The sequence below is a fragment of the Bos grunniens genome, chromosome 7 (assembly GCF_055505025.1).
Source record: "Bos grunniens cultivar Pamir isolate PY7600 chromosome 7, Bosgru_T2T1.0, whole genome shotgun sequence".
NCBI classification, from domain to species: Eukaryota; Metazoa; Chordata; class Mammalia; order Artiodactyla; family Bovidae; genus Bos; species Bos grunniens.
In genome coordinates this window covers 58975562-58997610 of record NC_141171.1, presented here as the reverse complement: position 1 = coordinate 58997610, position 22049 = coordinate 58975562, and the positions used below count along the sequence as shown (strand labels likewise).

Here is a 22049-nt window from a genome sequence, read left to right as displayed (position 1 = left end):
GGAGAGTGAAAAAACTGACTTAAAACTCAATTTAAGAAACAAAGATCATAGCATCCAGTTCCATCACTTCATGGCAAATATATGGGGAAACAATGGAAACAGTGACAGACTTTTTCTTGGGCTCTGAAATCACTGTGGATGGTGACTGGAACCATGAAATTAAAAGACGCTTGCTCCTTGGAAGAAAAGTTATGACAAACCTAGACAGCATATTAAAAAGCAGAGACATCACTTTGCCAACAGAGATCCATATAGTCAAAGCTATGGCTTTTCCAGTAGTCATGCATGGACGTGAGAGTTGGACTATAAAGAAGACTGAGTGCCGAAGAATTGATGCTTTTGAACTGTGGTGCTAGAGAAGACTCTTGAGAGTCCCTTGGACTGCAAGGACATCAAACCAGTCAATCCTAAAGGAAATCAACACTGAATATTCATTGGAAAGACTGATGCTGAAGCTGAAACTCCAATACTTTGGCCACATGATGCAAAGAAGTGAGTCCCTGGAAAAGACTCTGATGCTGGGAAAGATTGAAGGGAGGAGGAGAAGGGGAAGATAGAGGATGAGATGGTTGGATGGTGTCATTGACTCAAAGAACATGAGTCTGAGCAAACTCTGGGAGATAGTGATGGACAGGAAAGCCTGGTGTGTTGCATTCCACGAGATCACAAAGAGTTGAACATGACTAAGTGACTGAACAACAACAAAAGTGTTTGAAAATGATGTCAGGGCATCAATGGAAATTCTCCAGAGTAGAATGAAGCCACATAGAGTCTGGAGACATAAACCATAAATCTAGAGATGTGAGAAAGACTAACAAAAGATCATTTGAATTGGCAAGAATTCATTATTAAAATGCAAGAGGTTAGTTTAACAGAAGTAGAACTAGAAGCCAGAATCTACTCCAATTGTTTTCATTTTCTTCACATTCTCTCTCTTGCTGTGCTTGTTCCACACCCATCTACATTTCCTTATTTGAAATATGGTTAGTCATCTATTGATCTTTCAACCTTAAATATACGCTTCTACCTTTAGCAATGGAATTTTTCTTGGTTTCCTTACACCATAAAACCATTTTGTTTTCTTCCAGTAAACATTTACATGTCTCAACTAGACTGTTTCCTTCTCCCCTATTTGAGCATTTAGTTAATCATTGCTGGAGAGGAATCACTGCCAGGTTGGGAAAGGAGCAAAGCTGCTGAAAATGAGGCTCAGGTCTCTGTCAACAAGGAAAGACAGAAGGGGTAATCTCCAACACTGATGGCTTGCCCCCTTTTTTATATATAATTTTTTATTTGGCTTGGGACACAAGAACCACCCCCCCCCCACCTTTAAAAAAAATTAATGCAAGAGCAGTTCAGAAGTTTCCTATTAATTAGATATACAGTGAAGAAAGATTTTACCAATCAGAGAAAAGAGAAAGGGCAGGAGGTTGATCCCAAATTTATCATAAGCTATAGTGTGTCAGTAGTAGTAATAGTAACCATGTACTAAGCCCTTAGTGCCATGGGCTGAACCATGAGCTTTACGTGCATCATCTTCTTTATTTCTCATGAAAACTCCATGAAGTAGGTGTAAGTCCACAGTCCCTAATTCATAATACCAAACCATGCAGACTTCTGAAAACCAGAAATTTCTGTTGTTTTATTTTGTAACTCATTAGACAGAAAAATCTGTCAAGAGATCATGTAAGGCTATTTATTTTCTTTACATGTTTTGCTGCAGAATTACTAGTGCAGAATTACTAGAATTACTAGTCTAGGAAGTTGCTAAGAGCATAAATCTTTTTTTTAATTTAAATTTATTTATTTTAATTAGAGGCTAATTACTTTGCAATATTGTATTGGTTTTGCCATACATCAACATGAATCCGCCACGAGTGTACACGTGTTCCCCATCCTGAACCCCCCTCCCGCCTCCCTCCCCATACCATCCCTCTGGGTCATCCCAGTGCACCAGCCCCAAGCATGCTGTATCCTGCGTTGAACCTGGACTAGCGATTCATTTCTTATATGATATTATACATGTTTCACTGCCATTCTCCCAAATCATCCCCCCACCTCCCTCTCCCACAGAGTCCAAAAGACTGTTCTCTATATCTGTGTCTCTTTTGCTGTCTCTCATACAGGGTTATCGTTACCATCTTTCTAAATTCCATATATATGCGTTAGTATACTGTATTGGTATTTTTCTTTCTGGCTTACTTCACTCTGTATAATTGGCTCCAGTTTCATCCACCTCATTAGAACTGATTCAAATGTATTCTTTTTAATGGCTGAGTAATACTCCATTGTGTATATGTACCACAGCTTTCTTATCCATTCATCTGCTGATGGACATCTAGGTTGCTTCCATGTCCTGGCTATTATAAACAGTGCTGTGATGAACATTGGGGTACACATGTCTCTTTCCCTTCTGGTTTCCTCAGTGTGTATGCCCAGCAGTGGGATTGCTGGATCATAAGGCAGTTCTATTTCCAGTTTTTTAAGGAATCTCCACACTGTTCTCCATAGTGGCTGTACTAGTTTGCATTCCCACCAACAGTGTAAGAGGGTTCCCTTTTCTCCACACCCTCTCCAGCATTTATTGCTTGTAGACTTTTGGATCTAAGAGCATAAATCTTTAAAAGTTCTATTACAAAGAAAAATATGTGCAACTTTGTCTGGTGACACATGGTAACCAGACTCACTGCAGTGATCATTTTGCAACATATAAAATGTCAAATCACTAAGTTCTACACCTGAAACCAATATAATGTTGTATGCCAATTATACTTCAGTAGAAAAAAATCATCTTGATTGATAACAATACAATAATTTTCCTTTATTACCCCAACGGCAAATACTTATCACTTGCCTTTCATGCATTGAATACAGAAAGGCTCTATAGAGGGTTTATGACATTATTTTCTTGCTACTCTGGTAAATGATTAAAAGAACTAGGAATTTTGAGTTTGCAGAAATTAGTATTTAAGAAATAGACTCACAGATATAGAAAACAAACTTAGGGTTACCAAAGAGGATAGCAGAGTGGAGAGGGGAGAAATAAATTAGGAGTTTGGGATTAAATATATACAAATATTTGCACACTACCATATATAAAATAAACAACAAACTACTGTATAGCACAGGGAACTATACTCAATATCTTGTAAAATGGAGAAGAATCTGAAAGAGAATAAACATTTAAATGTATAACTGAATCACTTTGCTGTCCACCTAAACCTCAGTACTGTAATTTAACTGTCCTTCAATTTAAAAAGAAAAGAGTGTGTAGATTGAGCCTGATAGTTGTCTTCAAAAGTCTATATTTGAAGCACATTATTTCCAATCTTAAGACCCTTTTTGAACTCATGTCTACTTTCAGGAACCTATTCCCTACTCTCTTTAGAGCAAAAGTTCTTCATATGTATGTCATTCTCTTCATTTCCATTTTCTCACATTCTCTTCACTTTCTAACTTACTTTGAATGTAATTTATATAATCCCTTCTACCAGCACCTAACACATAATAAGTCTGCATAAGTATTTGGTGAATTAAAAAGTACATCAGTTGTAAAACTTCAATGTACTAAGGAAGTGGTGAGGTTGAGGCACTTCCCCATCTGGTTCACCCCACATGAACTGATACACTGTCAGCTAAAGGACAGGTACAGCAAACTGATCCGGTTTACATACAGTGACTTGCATGCTAAGTCACTTCAGTCATGTCTGACTCTTTGCAACTCTACAGACTGTAACCCACCAGGCTACGCTATCCATGGGGTTCTCCAGGCAAGAATACTGGAGTTGGTTGCCATGCCCTCCTCCAAGGGATCTTCCCGACCTAGGGATCAAACTTGGGTCTCTTAGGTCTCCTGCACTGGCAGGCAGGTTCTTTACCACTAGTGCTATCTGAGAAGCCCCAGTTATACATATACATGTATCTATTCTTTTTTCAGATTCTTTTTCCACATGGGTTATTATAGGACACTGAGTAGAATTCCTTGTGCTGTATAGCAGGTTCTCATGAGTTATCTCTTTTATATACAGTAGTATGTATCCATTAATCCCAAACTTCTAAGTTATCCCTCCCCCTACATTTCCTCTTCAGTAATAGGTTTGTTTTCTAAGTGTGTGAGTAAGTATGTGTGTGAGTGTGTAAGTGCGTGTGTAAGTTTTCTAAGTGTGTAAGTGTGAGGACAGAGTTTTTTTTTAAAGAAACTTTGGAGTATCTCATGATGGGGGGTAAGACAGGTAAATTTTGTGTAGCAGAGTAAGTAAGAGTATAACTTTGAGTTGGAAGATAATTAACAAGATTTTAGACATGATTATTAGAATTTAACACATGGAGTGAGAGAAAGGTAACGATCCTCTAGTCCACTGAAGTGGTTAAACATCCTGCAGTAGCATTCCAGATAATTCCCTTTAAAAAGCACAAAGACAAAATGGAACCACCCTGAGGAAGAAAAACTTGAAGCAATATCAAGTGCGAATAGTTGACAGACTGGGTTGGCTCACAGAAGAGGACATTCAAAGTGAACAATAGTCATTATTAACAAACATTTGGAGGATCAGGATGTGGCAAAACAGAACTGACCTGAGGTCAAGCAGTAGGATAAATAGATGGAAATTCCAGAAAAGGTTTCAACTCCATAGAAGAAACTGCCAGTCCCTGTCACCTGAAGTGTTTAAACATTGGCACATGCCCACTGTCAGACAGATGAGATTTAAACATCAGATAAAGAGTTAGAACAGATGATTCGTGTCTTCCCCAATCCCGTGGAGAACATGATTATTCTAGAGAACAGTGACAAACCCTGGAAAGTCATGTTGCGATAGCTAGCTGACATTTAGTTTGCCCTACAACTGTACTGTTACAAAACAGCATTCAGGTTCCCTACTTTTAACTATGAGACTTTTATGATGTGGATCTGCTGATGATGTTAAAACAACCAGTTGATTGGAATTCTGAGGAATATGTGAGCTCAGTACCGTGTTGACACCTATAAAACAAGGGTGCAACCCCACTGCCTTCAACATTCTTTGACACAAAAAAAGAAACCCAAGAAAGAGAAGAATATTTTAACTCCAGTTATATTCTTAGTGGTAACAGATAAAGACCTATTTCAGTGAGACCAAAGTAATTGGAGAAATAGCTCAGGGTGGATTTTCCATGGCCACAGGATGGGCCTGTACAAAGTCATGAAACATTAGGCAATAGGAGAGATAAGAGGGGAAGGCTGCCATCTACCGCCCACCACAGTGGACAAAGGTGTGCATCTGTGAGGGGCAAGCAGGTATTGTAGAGAGAGAAGAACACATTAGATAAAAAATTCAGTATGGTATCTAAGCAAGAACAGACAGAAGATAATAGGGACCAGAAACTTAGCCACAGTGGTTTCTGGGCAATGGTTTGCAACATGGGTGATACGGCATGTGATAGGGGAAAGTGCTGGTTTCAGTAATTGAAAACGATTGATTATCCACAAATCTATGTTAAAAAAGACTGAATCTTGACATCTATCTACATCATCTATAAAAATTAATTACAGTAGACTGTAGAACTTCTAGAATTATATAGAGTATCTTCATAATTTTTCAGCAGGCAAAACTTTCTTAAACAGGAGACTCTCCCCCAAAAAAGAACACTAATGATAAAGGAAAAGATTGCTAAGTTGGAACCTGTTAAGATTAAGGACCTTTGTTCATCAAAAGATATCACTGAAAAGATGAAAATGTAAGCCACTCAATAGAAGAACATATTTGTAATACATGGATCAAAAGGAAACCAAAGCTGAAGGAGTAAAGAAACTTGAGCGGTTGTCAGTGGCAATATTAAATTAGGAACCCAGGCCTCCTAAAGTTTAAGCTAGTGCTAACCATGTCACTATACTCAAATGCTGAAGCAACTGTTTCAAAGTGAAAAGTGGTGGGACATAAAAAAGTGCATTAGGAAGAACAAACAGGAGATTTGAAGTCATTTGTCAGATATACACTGCGTGTGTGCTCAGTCGCTCAGTGTCCAACTCTTTGCAACCCCATGGACTGTAGCCTGCCAGACTCCTCTGTCCATAGAATACTGGAGTGGGTTGCCATTTGCTCCTCCAAGGGATCTTCCCAACCCAGGAATCAAACCCCATTTCCTGCATTGCAGGTGGATGCTTTACCACTGAACCACTGGGGAAGCTCCAGATATATATTATATAAATATACATATGTATACATACACACATAGATATATAAATGTATGTACACATACACACGTGTATATATATCAGTTCAGTCACTCAGTTGTGTCTGACTCTTTGTGACCCCGTGGACTGATGCGTGCCAGGCCTCCCTGTCCAGCACCAACTCCCAGAGCTTGCTCAAACCCATGTCCATCGAGTTGGTGATGCCATCCAGCCATCTCATCCTCTGTTACCCCCTTCTCCTCCTGCCTTCATTCTTTCCCAGCATCAGGGTCTTTCCCAAAGAGTCAGTTCTTTGCATCAGGTGGCCAAAGTATTGGAGCTTCAGCTGCAGCATCAGTCCTTCCAATGAATATTCAGGGTTGATTTCCTTTAGGGTTGACTGGTTTGATCGCCTTGCAGTCCAAGGAACTCTCAAGCGTCTTCAGAACCACAATTCAAAAGCATCAATTTTTTGGTGCTCAGCCTTCCTTATGGTCCAATTCTCACATCCATACATGACTACAGGAAATATGTGTATGTTAGTATTTGATCTCTGTGGTCAGAAACATGATAATTGAAATCTTTGTGCCTTAGTTTCCTTACTTGTAAAATGGAAATAATAATGCTATAGGGTCTTTAAATGATGGAAATAAAGTACCACAGTGCCTGGCATAAAGATTTGAAATTTTTTAGCCACAATGATTATAATTATAGTAATGATGATGATCTAATTTTTTTTAACTATTAAGTGATAGGTTTATGAACTTCTATGAGAGATTAAAGAGGAGGGGGAATCATAACTAATTGAATCAAGGACCATAGATATTTTAGCCAAGCTTTAGAGGATGGGTACAAAATCATTGGTACCTTTTAAGAGAGTAAGCAGTATAAAGAAAAGAAGAGATCATTTAAGAAAAATCAGAAAGGTCCATGAGTTGTGAAAAATGAGATTTAACAGTTAAGATGCAGCTAAGTCAAAGAAGTCTTCAAGTGTCAGGTTAAATATATGAAGCTGAGTCTCTCCAATTTCTGTAATTTTTATACCAGTCAAACCTTGAGAACAGGATGTGAAAATTAACAGGTGCTCAACCAACATCCCCATTCCAGCCAATACTCTCAGCACCCATTACAACAGTTCTTTTAAGGTTTGTCATCGTTCTTTATTCAGGTGCATAATTAGTCCTTGACACAAAGGACAGTAGGTCATAGTACATTTGATTGAGTTCCTGATAATATACTGATGGATATGTACACAGAGAAGTAAAGTGAAGGAGGGACTGACACAAGGCTAGGCCATGTAAACACATTAAATATGACTAACAGTCTAGAACAGTAGCAGAATTGTTCCAACCAGTGCTCATCCCATCCTTTAGGGCACATAGTATTTATTCTAACAGTATTTATTCTGTCAAAACATTGATCATAAGAAGCTTAAATGTTTTACCATTATTCCAATCCATGGAAAAAGAGTGATATTATTACCAGTTAGCAATTATTATTCCAAGGGAGATGAAAGAATATTTTTGCACAATATTTATTTTTCTAGGTTTATTTTTACTCAAACCAAATATCTTATGAAATATATTTTTGTAGTTAAAGAAAATAATTTCCCCAGAGTTCTATCACAGTTGAAACAGCAGTGTTGTAATTAGAGCCAGGTTTGTCTCTTCATGTCCTCTTCGATTTGTGCCTCCAAAGAACCATCTCCTATCATAATTTAGGGCAGTTTCTAACTAGAATTTGACCCAGGTTCTTTTTTTTTTTAATTTAAATTTATTTATTTTAATTAGAGGCTAATTACTTTATAATATTGTATTGGTTTTGCCATACATCAACATGAATCCGCCACGTGAATTAGAAAACAAGATTGAATGGAGTCCATGGGATTTCATTGTAGTAAAATGTTTTTCAAATTGCAAGTCAGGACTGGTGAACTATGAGATAGGACAGAATAAAATGTACCAAGAACCATTGTGTATCATAAGATTATGTTTTATTTCTTAACAGTCTTACTTGTCTATGACATACATGTGTGTGTATGTATATACTAGGCCATAACACAAAATCTGTGTTTTACTTTGGGTCCAGAGTCAAAATGTCTATTAATCAGTGTTTTGGAAAGAGCCTGGGCTTTGGCATCAGATGGTTCTAAATCTGAATGTTTTACTACTGCTATTATTATCTAAAGAGTTTCTGTCCCAGGGCGATCAGGGTTGATGCACTGGATGACCCTGAGGGACGGGATGGGGAGGAAGGTGGGAGGGAGGGTCAAGATGAGGAACACATGTACACCCATGGTAATTCATATGAATGTATGGCAAAAAACACCACAACATTGTAAAGTAATTAGTCTCCAATTAAAATAAATTTTTAAAAAAGAAAAAAAGAGTTCCTGTCCCAAGTCAATCCTCTGTCCTCAGACTACTTGTGAAACCAAAGAAAAATTCCTTTTCTATTAAAATTCAAATATTAACAGCCCCAACCCTTTATGGTGGCTATTGGAAACTTCTTATTAACAATAAAACTAATGTTTAAATTATGATTTGAAATGAACAAAACTTTACTCATTCAGATGATATTTGTAAATGCTTAGCCTAAACTCCATGAGAGCAGAAATCATATGGATTTCCTTTGCACTCAAGCCAGACTTTTTAAATAGCAAGGCTCTATGAATATTCAATTATAATAATGGCTGAGCAAATAAAAGACTAAAGAAGCCAGTGAAGGACTACTCTATTGCAGACACTGGAGTAAAAATGAACAAGGCATAAAACTGAGTCTTTAGGAAAATCAGATATATACATGTACTACTCAACTTACGTTTTCAGTAAATATTTATTTAGAACCTACTCTTTTCCAGGTACTTTGCTTGCTACTACAGTAAACAAAACAACAAAATTTGCTCCCTAAAGGTGAAGAGATACTACATAATAATCATAAAAACAGCTATAGAATGGAAGTTAAGTGCTATGCAGGGTATCAGGAAATAATAAAATAACAAAAGTTAATATAGACACAGAAGAGAATTAGGGAATGCTCAGAAAAGCAGCTCCATGAGAAAATGTAGCCTGAATCTGAAGCTTAAAAGCTAGATGCTCCCCCACGTCGCCCCCCTTCAAGAGAGAACAAAGAAAAGACCAATGTGGACTGAGAGACTGAACTAGCAGGAAACTGATGGGAATAAAGTAAGAGATGTAGACAGGAGCCAAGCCATTCACATCAACCTTTCCTAGGATGCTGAACCATGGGGAACTGGAGCACCGCATGATCACGCATACACTCTATAAAGATCACTGAATTATCCTATGGAGGGTAGCTTGGAAGATGAAATAACAGATGTTGTTGGGAAACTACCTGAAAGAAATTTCAGAATGTCAAGGTGGAAATGATTGCATCATCTTAGATAGGACCGTGTAAGGGAATGAGAAGTGTCCAGAATTGAGGTTATTTTGGACACAAAGTCAAGAAGAGACCTTGGAAATGAATTAAGAGTGGAAGATGGCACATCAGGTGAAGGTGGAGGAAGGCATCAAGAAGAACACTTAGGTCTTGACCAAACAACTGGAGGAAAGAGAAGCAATTGGGAGGCTGAAGAGACAAATATCTGTGGTAAATGATTAAAACAGTAGTATAACATTAAATTTGAAGTGTCTATAGGATGTTCAAAATTTTCAGGAAGGCACTTAATATCTGGTATGAAGATCAGAGGAGAGATCTAGCAAAGAGATACATATATGAGAAATATATACAATTTTACATATGCAATTTAAATAAAGTAGATAAATGTGCTCACCTCAGTTCAGTTCAGTTCATTTCAGTCACTCAGTCATGTCTGACTCTTTGGGATCCCATGGACTGCAGCATGCCAGGCCTCCCTGTCCATCACCAACATCCAGAGCTTACTCAAACTCATGTCCATCAAGCTGGTGATGCCATCCAACCATCTCATCCTCTGTTGTCCCCTTCTCCTCCTGTCTTCAATCTTTTCCAGCATCAGGGTCTTTTCAAAGGAGTAAGTTCTTTGCATCAGGTGGCCAAAGTATTGGAGTTTCAGCTTCAGCATCAGTCTTTCCAATGAATATTCAGGACTGATTTCCTTTAGGATAGACTGATTGGATCTCCTTGTAGTTCAAAGGACTCTCAAGAGTGTTCTCCAACACCACAGTTCAAAAGCATCAATTCTTCAGTGTTCAGCTTTCTTTATAATCCAGCTCTCACATCCATACATGACTACTGAAAAAACCGTACCTTTGACTAGATGGATCTTTGTTGGCAAAGTAATGTGTCTGCTTTTTAATATGCTGTCTAGACTGATCATAGCTTTCCTTTCAAGGAGCAAGCATCTTTTAATTTCATGGCTGCAGTCACCATCTGCAGTGATTTTGGAGCCCCCCAAATAAAGTCTCTCACTGTTTCCTTTGTTTCCCCACGTATTTGCCATGAAATAATTGGACTGGATGCCATGATCTTCGTTTTCTGAATGTTGAGTTTTAAGCCAACTTTTTCACTCTCCTCTTTCACTTTCATCAAGAGGCTCTTTAGTTCTTCTTCACTTTCTGCCATAAGGGTGGTGTCATCTGCATATCTGAGGTTATTGATATTTCTCCTGGCAATCTTGATTCCAGCTTGTGCTTCTTCAAGCTCAGCATTTTTCATGATGTACTCTGTATACAAGTTAAATAAGCAGGGTGACAATATACAGCCTTGACGTACTCCTTTCCCGATTTGGAACCAGTCCATTGTTCCATGTCCAGTTCTAACTGTTGCTTATTGACCTACATACAGATTCTCAGGAGGCAGGTCAGGTGGTCTGGTATTTCCATCTCTTGAAGCATTTTCCACAGTTTGTTGTGATCCACATAGTCAAAGGCTTTGGTGTAGTCGATAAAGTAGAAATAGATGTTTTTCTGGAACTCTCTTGCTTTTTCAATGATCCAGCGAATGTTGGCAATTTGATCTCTGGTTCCTCTGCCTTTTCTAAAACCAGCTTGAACATCTGGAAGTTCACGGTTCATGTACTGTTGGAGCCTCGCTTGGAGAATTTTGAGCATTACTTTACTAGCATGTGAGATGAGTGCAATTGTGCAGTAATTTGAACATTCTTTGGCATTGCCTTTCTTTGGGATTGGAATGAAAACTGACCTTTTCCATTCCTGTGGCCACTGCTGAGTTTTCCAAATTTGCTGGTATATTGAGTGCAGCACTTTCATAGCATTATCTTTTAGGATTTGAAATAGCTCAACTGGAATTCCCTCACCTCCACTAGCTTTGTTCATAGTGACGCTTCCTAAGGCCCACTTGACTTCACATTCCAGGATGTCTGGCTCTAGGTGAGTGATCACACCATCATGGTTATCTGGGTCATGAAGATCTTTTTTGTGTAGTTCTTCTGTGTATTCTTGCCATCTCTTCTTAATATTTTCTGCTTCCTCATGCCACCTCTGCTTAATATCTTCTTTTTCTCCATAACGTTTAGTATAATCTGATATACTTTGTAATTATTTGATTACTTTTTTATTCCCTATCTCTCTCAAACTAAAATGTCATGGAAGCTTCATGAGAACAGTGATCCATCACCATAGATTTGTACAGTTCTTTTTTTTCTTTTGAATACAGTTAACATACATCATTACCTGGGAGGGTTTAAGATTTCACCCTGGTTGGAAGCTGACACGTTATTCTGCCACAGTTAAAGGCAGTCTGACAGAAGACACAGACTCCTGACTCAGAGAAAAGAGATGTAATTACTCAATAGCAATAGCCAGAGTCCCAGCGTTTGCTCTGGTTCCCCAGGCCCAGCCTCCATAGCGTGACACGAAGAGGGCCAAGGAAACATACAGAGAAAGCACAATGTGCTACAAGGGAAGGATGCCCAGCTTTTAAAAATCCCTAAATTTTTTCAAGGGCACTATGCCTGGAAATTCCCTGGTGGTCCAACAGTTAGGACTTGGTGCTCTCACTGCCATGGCCCAGGTTCAATCCCTGCTTGGGGAACTAAGATACCACAAACCATGTGATGCAGATACACAAAAAAAGCATTATACGTGCCTAAACTTTGCCCTAGTGAGAGATACTATCTTATACCCAATGGCAAACAAACCTGTCCTTTACACCAGAGAGAGAGACTATTCTACATTCCAAGGCTATTTCCTGTAGAAACACTCTTGAAAAGATTGTTTGAAACACACGCAGTCGATGTCTCTACCCATAAGACATGCAGAAAGATGAGAAAGAATTGAGAATTATCTCCCCAAACCACAAATCGTTCCAAAATATACACAAGGCATATTTTGGAATGAAAGATCAATTCTTTGAGGTAGGTACTGTTATTATTTCCATCCCCAGGTGAACTACTTGTCCAAGGACATAGAGCTGGTAAGAGTCTCTGGTGAGCCCACTCTACCTTGGAGTACACACACACCTTAGGAAAGAGAGTCCTCCTTACCTCTAACCTGGCCCTCTGTCAGCTACTTTAGGCTTTGTGAATGGGTGGCAGAAAAAGAAAACAGAGAAAGAATTTTAAAAGCTGAAGAAAAAGAAGCAAGAATGGAATTTTTTTAGATATTCATACCTTTTATACACCTAGAATTACAGAGGACAAGAACTTTTGAGTTCACCTTACAGATGAGAAAACCAGAACTTGACCATGGGCTTTCTCTCCATAGTCAGAGGAAGTTAGGGCAAGAACCAAGTAACCACTAGTAATCTCTTCCTGACAGTCTTTACCCTGCACTTTTACCTAGGAAGGCCTAGGGCATTCCTCTCCTACACCTTTCTTACACTGGTGGTGTGCCCCAAACCTGGAGGACAGGCTATACTACGGAGTCAATCAATAACCAAGGAGATCTGTGACGCAGAGCAGGAGGTGGAGACTGGAAGCCCACGCACACTATATGACCCTTCCAGTCCCAGGGTTCCAGAGCGAAGTGTAAGTTCAGTGCAGTTTTCGACTGAGCTCTAGAACCAGCATTTCAGCCATGAAGGTGGCAAGCATCTTTCTCCTCACTGCCTTGGTTCTGATGAGTTTATCTGGTAGGTGTCGTTGCTTATTTTTCTGATTTGAGTAAAACCTTTTTGACTTGTTGCCTTATTGAGCACATTACTTTCAAGACTTAGAGTCTACTCTTGGACAGATCTTTTGGTTCTAGGGAGGTGAAATAAGATCAGTAGATGAGAATTATATATCGAAAGAGGGATTTTAACATAACACAGGAAAACAATTTTACTAGTGCTCAGACATGAAATTTTTTTTTTCAGGTAATGAAGCTGACTCTTCAAGAGATATGGTAGAAAAATGAAGGGATCATTTCAACATCAAGTACCCTTCTAACTCTGTACATGTTTAAGGTCAATTTACAAATTTTATGTTCTCATGGAATTGTAGAAATAGGTTACAATGGTTTCCAGTTATTCAGTGTACAGGGCAGAGTTTAAGAATTTGACTTTTGACCTACAGAATAATTTTAGAAAAAATATTCTTTTTGAATAGATGGTATGTGTATATCTTCAAACTGTCTTGATAATGCTGAGAGATGATCTGAACCCCCAGAATCGGCATCAGCTTCCTTTTTGTCTTTGGAAATGGATAACGTGTTAAATTTTTTATCAGATCTAGCAAAGAAACCAAATCAACACTTTATGAAAAAAGGAACAATGCTGTTTGTTGTATTTGCTAAATATTTATGGGAGTGGTGGTCCCTTTTCCATTTCTCATGCATATCAATTAATACAGATAGATGCCTGTGTGGCGATCACCTGCTCATTAAATCTTAGACTCAACTAGATTCTAAAATCCAGTGGGATTCTCACCACATCAGGTTCTGACTATTCCAGGGACCTTCTTTTCCAGGCCTGTGAGTGTCTTATGCCTTTTCAAAACATTTAGCTCAGGAAAACTACCTCCTTACCTAGTTGACCTCAGAGATTGTTAATAACAAAATCAAATCTGACCAACATTTCTTCCTTTAGAAGAAGTGACTAATACTATCAAATTAGTCCATCTTCCCTACAATGAGCTCACCCAGAGTCACCATATCCTACATAAACGTGATGTCATCAAGACCTGCTATTTTCTGGAAAATGCAGCATGACAATTTTAAGTATCTACCTGTAAATTCAAAAAATGTGAATTAAACTAATAGCACAATGCAATGGACGAAAAGAGGTCTTTGGGAACCAAAGTTTGAGTTGTCAGAAGATTCCACTTTTTTTAGTATCACTTACAAAAGAAGACTTACGTATAAATATAAAAGTTAGTTTTGCATCATAAGACCTGGTAATTGCTAGTGTTAACTGTTTTACTGGTTATAGAAACTCTCCATATCTTTATCTATAAACTTAACATAGATACTTACATTTCCTACATCAATAAACAAGTTGCTAACTAGAATGTCAGTGAGTATTCAGAAGGTATTTGCTCTGTGCCTGAGACATCTGAAGCAGTAAGTACATCGTTTTTATTTTCAAGGAAACAAGTCAACTTGTCTTAAATATACAAAACTTTTGTCCTAATCAAATTTTTGCTTAATTTTTTTGAGGTTTCAGAAGGCAGGCTGTGAGTGAACAGCAGTGAGATGTCCTTGAGGAAAAAAGATGGAAATAAGAAGGGCTAGGTGGTGAAAGAGGCCAGCAGAGAAGACATAGACTTAAGTGGAAGCAGAAATTTCTGAATGAGAATACATCTGTCCTCTCCCATTCAAGACTCAACTTCACATGTCTGATTTATGTTTTCCAGGTAACAGTGGAGCTAACATCCTGGGAAGAGAGGTAGAGACAATTTTGTAATTTTTTTTACCTCCGGGGCTAGAAGTGTTTGTTCCAACCAAAGCGTAGTCTAACTCACCTTTCAATTTAGCCTCAAGTTAATACAAGGAGTTTGAACACTGGCAAGGCTTAACCTACTAAACGTGGGTAGTGATTGTAGTTCCCCACAGGTGCTTATGTTGAGGGACAAATTCTCAGATACACAGGCAATTTCTGTGTAGTCGTATTATGTTTGCTGTAAAGGGGTTTTTATATATAGTGGGGCTATCTTGTAGGACACGAATTTTAAGTGGAGACCAGCAGAAGAAGTGTCCTCTTTTCATTACATTTATACGTAGTGAGAAGGCCAATGACAAACCAAAAGTGCATGAGTAAATAAATTACTACATCTCTGATGTATTATAAAGAAGTTCTGATTCCATTAGCAACTTACCCTAGAGTTTCCGTGGTGGCTCAGTGATAAAGAATCCTCCTACCAGTGCAAGAGACCTGGGTTTGATCCACGGTTGGGGAGGATCCCACAAGCCGCGGAGCAAAAAACATGTTTGCCAAAACCATTGGCAAATGGGTTTCATGCTCTAGAGCCCAGCAACCGCAACTACTGAGCCCTCAAGCTGCCACTCCTGAAGCCCATGGGTCCCTAGACTCATGCTCCGCTACAGGAGAAGCCACTGCAATGAGAAGCCCACACCCGGTAACTAGAGAGTAGCCTGTGCTCACTGCAACTAGACAAAGTCTGTGCAGCAACAAAGACCCAGAGCAGCCAAAAATAAATAAATATTAGAGTCAAGTGGTGAAGAGCTAAAGTTCAGGACCTGGATTGACAGGGTTTAAATCCAGGAACCAGTAATTATTAGGTGTGTGACCTGGGATGATTTACTCCCTTTGTACTTCATTATCCTTACTAGAAGGAAAGTATGATAAAAAAAGTTCATAGGCTAGTTGTGAAGTTTAAATATAATAATACATAAAAAGCATTTTGGACAGTGTCTGCCCTGTGAAAGTCATTTCATAATTACTAGTTCTTACTGATGGTAGAGAAAACAGGCTGTGCAAAAACTCCAAAGGTGGAAGGCACTGCACGTCTTTAAGTGACTTGGATAAGACCAAGGGAATAGGACTACTGTGTGCAAGAAAGAACATGCTTCAAGGTATGGCTGACCTGAGAGAAGCTGGCACTTGTAGTGACTGTAAACTTGAACATTCTCTCACTCACCCTATTCAAACCTCACAACACCACGATGAGACAGGTAGGAAAAAGGACAACATCATTCTTGTTTGGCAAATGAAGTGACTGTGGTTCAGAGACACCAAGAGATTTCCCAATGTCACACAGCCTGTAAGTAGCAGAGGCATTACTTAAAACCAGGTTTTCTGAACACAAATTTTGGATTCTTCCCTTTAGAACACTTAGTATCAGCCTTCCAATCCATTTTTAAGGTGATCAACTCAGGGAGATTTTAGAGACTGTGCTATAAATTCAAAGAATGAAAAATGATGGGAAATGATTCTGTTTCATTCCATTTATAGGCCAAGTGCACAAATGAAGTGAACGGATGTCCCAGGATCTATAACCCTGTCTGTGGGACAGATGGAGTTACTTATTCTAATGAATGCTTGTTATGTATGGAAAATAAGTGAGTACAAGCTTGAATTTCTTTTAAAATATATATTTTAAGCTAGATGTCTTCAGATTTTTATATATCTAAGACTCAGTGAATATGCCAATAACATGAATTTCACCATGTGAAAAACAAAATACCTAGTTTTCCCTCAAATATTCTTGATCTTTTTCTCATTATATATCTGTAAAGATTATATAGAAGTGTGTGTGCATTATGATAGAAGAGTATACATTGTGTCAAGCATTGTGCAAGGTATTTAATATTCATAATGACTCTATGAGGTAAATAATACTAAGCTTATTATGTCCAGGAGAAAATTGAGATTTAGTTAGTTTAAATAATGCTTAGCAATGAGTGACAGATCTGGTACGAAATCCTTGCTCTTTCCATGATAAAGTCAGGTACCAGCCTAAGTACATGTGAGATACAGAAGAAAATCCTCCAGGTTTTGTCTCCCAGTTTGCTTACGCTCAATGCTAACACAGTGGGGTCAGTGGTCGTGTAAGCAAAGTGCTCTGAGAGCACAAAATCAAAAAGAATTAATTATGCCTGCTAGGATTTTGAGAAGTTTGGAGGCTTTCTCTAGGACATTCTAAAGAAAGAGAGAGAAGTATTCCAATATGAAGAAAAAACTGAACAAAAGCCAGAAAGTAAGTAATAATATGGTGCAGTATAAAAGGTGTTTAAGAAATTACCAAGCAATAGAGGAGGTGAATGGCACCCCACTCCAGTACTCTTGCCTGGAAACTCTCATGGATGGAGGAGCCTGGTGGGCTGCAGTCCATGGGGTCGCTGGGAGTTAGACACGACTGAGAGACTTCACTTTCAGTTTTCACTTTCATGCATTGGAGAAGGAAATGGCAACCCACTCCAGTGTTCTTGCCTGGAGAATCCCAGGGACCTGGGAGCCTGGTGGGCTGCCGGCTATGGGGTCGCACAGAGTCGGACACGACTGAAGCGACTTAGCAGCAGCAGCAGCAGCAGAGGAGGTGAAGTGTTTGAATGCTTCTTTCAATTATTTTTTTAAAAAGTCAGTTCTATGATAAAAAAACTCCAAGGTTTTTTAGCAAACGAGATAGTATGGATTTTTTAAAGCTCACAATGTACCCCAAATTCCCTTATACTTAAAAAAAAACATTCTTTGCAATAGTAATCATCGTATTTACTAAAGTCCTAAAATATGCAAAGGTGAATTATATTGATTAGGTGACCAAAAACATATTTTGGTAACACTTTTTTTAATGGATGTGAGAACCAGCCTCAGTGGAGTTTCTGAACTGACTGTAGGTGGCTAGTGATGGGAATCAGACTCACGAGCTCAGAGAAATAAATTTGCCACAGATATTCTGTCTTTGCTACTGAACACTTTCTGCCAAGCATTGTGCTAGTCTCCTCCACTTGTGAATATAACTAAGAGAAAATAGCACAAATAAGGTAATTTCTTGTAACTTGTGACAAATGCCGTTACATGGGTGTTAGCAATGTGCTATAGGAATGAAGGAGAGAGACAGATTGCTTCTTACTGAAAGGGTCAAGAAAGGATTCATGAAAAGGAAGTCATTTAAACAGTGGTCTGTTTTCATAGTATCACAAAAGCCTTCCAGGTTAAATAAAGATGTAGAATGGTCAAACAAAAGAGATTCCGCAAGGAACCTAGAAAATTCTGCTATTTTGGAACTGATGTGGTGTTAAGACTTTGATTTAGGCTCAAATGACTGCATGCACTTCCATCATTCCACTGCTCTAATTCACTGTATCATGAACCCTCTCTTTGATCTGCTTTAAATCATTTCAGAAAATTCTTGGTATTTAACAAGGATTGTGGAAATAGGTTCCCAGGGAGAAATATTTAATATCCTAAAGTTGTAGGCTGAAAACATTAGATTCTCTGCTTTTAAAAAAATCCCACGCTAAAAACTTATAAAAGAAAGTTGAAACCACCTGTTAATTTTCTCAAGGCCTATGCTATTGATGTTAAAGTCAAACATCATATTTCTGTCCAAGGGGAGGGGAAAGCAGTACAACAGCCTTGAGACTTGGGCGACTTCCAAGTGCCAAGATCAAATGGCCTAATATTTAGAGTGAAACACTGGAAAAATATGAGCATAGGGCTGGGACGCCCTGTTTCTTTAGATTTTAAAAATCTATCAGTCCTACCTGCTTTTTCTATTCTTTTAAAAATATGTAAATAAGGGGGCAATATTTGAATGCCCAAAAAAGTACTTTCTATTCCTATATTTCTCTAAGAAAGCAAGAGAGAGAAATGTGGCTTTTTGAAAAGTACCATTTTTTAAAAAATATTTTTAGCTGGAGGATAGTTGTTTCACAATGTTTATACAAGAGTGTGAATCAGCCGTAAGTATACATGTCTCCTCCCTCTTGAACTGCCCCCACCTAGTCCCACCCCTCCAGGCTGTCACAGAGGACTGCGTTGAACTCCCTGTGTTGTTTAGCAACTTTCTATTAGATATCTATTTTACATGTGGTAATATATATGCTTCAATGCTACTCATGTATCATTTTGCTTTTCTTTCTACTGCCCATCAAAACCGCCAAAAAAGTGTTAATATATTGTATGGTTAACTAGATCCAGGTTCTGACCCTAGTTGTTGAGTTTTGCAATGAGTAGAAGAACAAGGGCTTGCATCTCCTTGATCACTGTGCTCCTGGCAGATATATTCAGTAAGAACTTTTTTTCTAATTACTCTGTATCTTCTCAGGCAACCTACACTGGCAAATTCTTTTCTATAAACTAGCATTCTCCTGCAAGAACTTTTTGCAATGACAGAAATGCTGTCCAATATGGAGGCCTCTAGTCATGGCACCAGCACTTAAAACATGGCTACCATAACCAAAAAGCTGGACTTTTAACATTATTAAACTGATTTAAATTTAAGCAGCTATATGAGATCATGTCAGCTGTCATGGACAGCATAGCTATGGAAAATAAGTCCAACCATGGGCTCTGTCTAGATGCTAAATAAAGCAACTATCCTACGAGATAAGGATATGATTTCCTTTTGCAAAATCTCACAGATGGGAATCCCCAGAGTCCTAAGGCAAAGATCCGAAAGTAGCCTGGGCACCTGCTAAGCTGGAAATCTGGTGGCTAGGACAATGACGGCAGCAGGAAAAGCAACAATGGATTAAAGATTAATTCCAAGGCTTTTAATGATGCCCTGCTAGATCTGTCAACTCTATAAGGATGAACATTTTTCCCTTCTGTTGTATTCTCAATATAGGTAGTAGTTCTCAATCAGTATTTGATGACTTAATAAGTGAATGAATATATGAATAAGAGAAACAGAAATGGAAGGAAATCTCAAACCTCTCATTTTAAATAAAGCTGAATTTTTTCCTTGTTTTCCCCCCATAGTCACATTTTCTCAGCAAAGTTTAAACTAATTTTTTTTCCCCCAATCTCTTCTACAGGGAACGTCAGACTCCTGTCCTCATTCAAAAATCTGGGCCTTGCTGAGAACCAAAGTTCTGAAATCCCATAAGTACACTACAATGCATGGCTGGCCTGATTGCTGAATAAAATGCATCTAAATACGTCCTGTTGCTCCTATATGCTTTTTCCTCAAAGGCATGTTTGATTATACCAAGAACGGAGGCTGGAGGCAAACTCAAAATAAACCGAGTTTTACAAAATACAGCAATCCTATAATTTTGGACAGGGTTTCTTTCAGGATGCTTTTCCCTTCCCCATCCTCCTCACATTCTGAGGACTCTGTCTCAGGAAATGTGACTGCAGACATTAAATGACAGGATGCAGTCGATCACAAATATCGTAATCCCATGGGGATTAGACTAGCATTTTAAGAAACAATTGGAAAGCTCTCAGTCCAGAAACATGTTGCCTCACACCATTCACTGACTGAAATAATTTCTTTAGGGTTCCTTGGAATTTAACTGAGCATCTGTTGTACCTGGCACTGGTCTAGGCACAGAGGCATACGATTCTGAAATGCTGCCTGTCCAGTGGAATAGAGTTTAGTCTTAAGATTTTCCATATATCTCACAGTAGATTTGAGGTGAGGCACGACTTTCTCAAAGAGGCTCTAAATCATTGAGGAAACCAAAAGAGTTACATTTTCTCAGCTGTGTGATGGAGGAGCCTTTGCATTCAGCCTTAATTCTCCCCCAGCAGAGGCTATTCCCCACTAGTTACTGAGATGAGTGGCAGTGATGGAGACCTCCCCATTTTCTCTGGCAGCCCGAGGACTCTATCTCTGGCTTGACTTGGAGATTTGCTTTTTTGGGTCTCACGGGTTTGCGCTGAGATGAACAAAGAGGAACTAAGACCTGATTCTGATTTAACTTTTGCCACCAAAGCACTCCCAAGAGATGATCTGCTGTGAAAAATAGGGACTTCAGACCTACAAGACTACAGATGAAATGGTCATGAGGCCTCTGTGTGGTTCACTTTGCTTTACCTATGAGCCACAATAACCCTGTGTAGTTAACCTTATCTCGTGAGTAAACTTAGCAAAGTTAGATAACCTGACTAATATCACCACCAAATAAGGTGGCAAAATTGGGCTTGTAATTCAGGACAGACTCCAAATCTAATGCATTTTAGTCGAAACCACAATCACCCCAGGTAGACTATCCCTTCCTGATTTCTACAGGAACTTTAGGTAACATGCTCACATTAAATGGCATATGTAGAAATAAGAAGTGCCTCAAAAGGAAAAAGATATCTATAATCACAAAAATAGAGAAGGAAAAGCAGTTTGAATTCCTAAGCTCAGACAAAGAAGTAGCCCAGAATGGAGAAGTAGATAGAGGGTAAGATGACCCTGAGATGCATCAGGTTCCCTGATAAATAATGGAGAATTCATCACCCATTGAACCAAGAGTAGCCAATAAAATCTGTCCCACACTTGCAAAACACAGTTGCATGACACTTAAGGTTTAGGTTAATTTCTTGTGATATTCAGAATATACATGGCTTGAGGTTTAAATCTGACCACTAGGGGATGCTGTGGTCTACTAAGTGACTCAGGCAAACACACCTCACAGCTCACCAGGTTAAATTATGGATGCAAGATGGCTTCCAGCATCTTGTCTGTGATGCTAGAGGACATTTGAAGGGCAATGCTAAGCGTAAGAAACTTTGCTCTAGTAAACAGATTTAAACATTGAATGCTAGAAATTGTCACGGTCTGGAGAGAAGAGATTTGAAGATTACAGGCAGAGGCAATAAATAAACCTAGATTGTCTACATTTAATGGTTCTGCTCACTTTCTGACTTGTTAAAAAATAAATTTAGGCAACCCACCTTTCTGTCTGGCCATATTTTTGAGACCTCCAACCTAACTGTTGCTAGGCCAAATTCTTGGGACACAAGACACAGGAGGAAACAGCTGCCCCTGGAAAGAAAGGAAGGGCAACTAATGGCACCTGAAAGCAAATTTATGAGTCACATGATTCAAGGATCTGAAACAGAGGGATTCTGGAGGGCCCTCCTGGGTAGGAATCCTTTCCCTGTCCCATATTTCTCA

General features: G+C 38.8%; 1 protein-coding gene across 1 annotated transcript; it reads left to right on the top strand.

The window, feature by feature from the left end:
* The first annotated feature begins 12958 nt into the window (after nucleotides 1–12958).
* On the top strand, nucleotides 12959–20096 carry SPINK1 (serine peptidase inhibitor Kazal type 1). Its single transcript, XM_086413701.1, has 4 exons — nucleotides 12959–13183; nucleotides 14886–14917; nucleotides 16445–16551; nucleotides 19972–20096. The coding sequence occupies exons 1-4, from the start codon at nucleotides 13129–13131 to the stop codon at nucleotides 20015–20017; spliced, it is 240 nt and encodes a 79-aa protein (XP_086269827.1). The 5' UTR covers nucleotides 12959–13128; the 3' UTR covers nucleotides 20018–20096.
* The last annotated feature ends 1953 nt before the right edge of the window (nucleotides 20097–22049 follow it).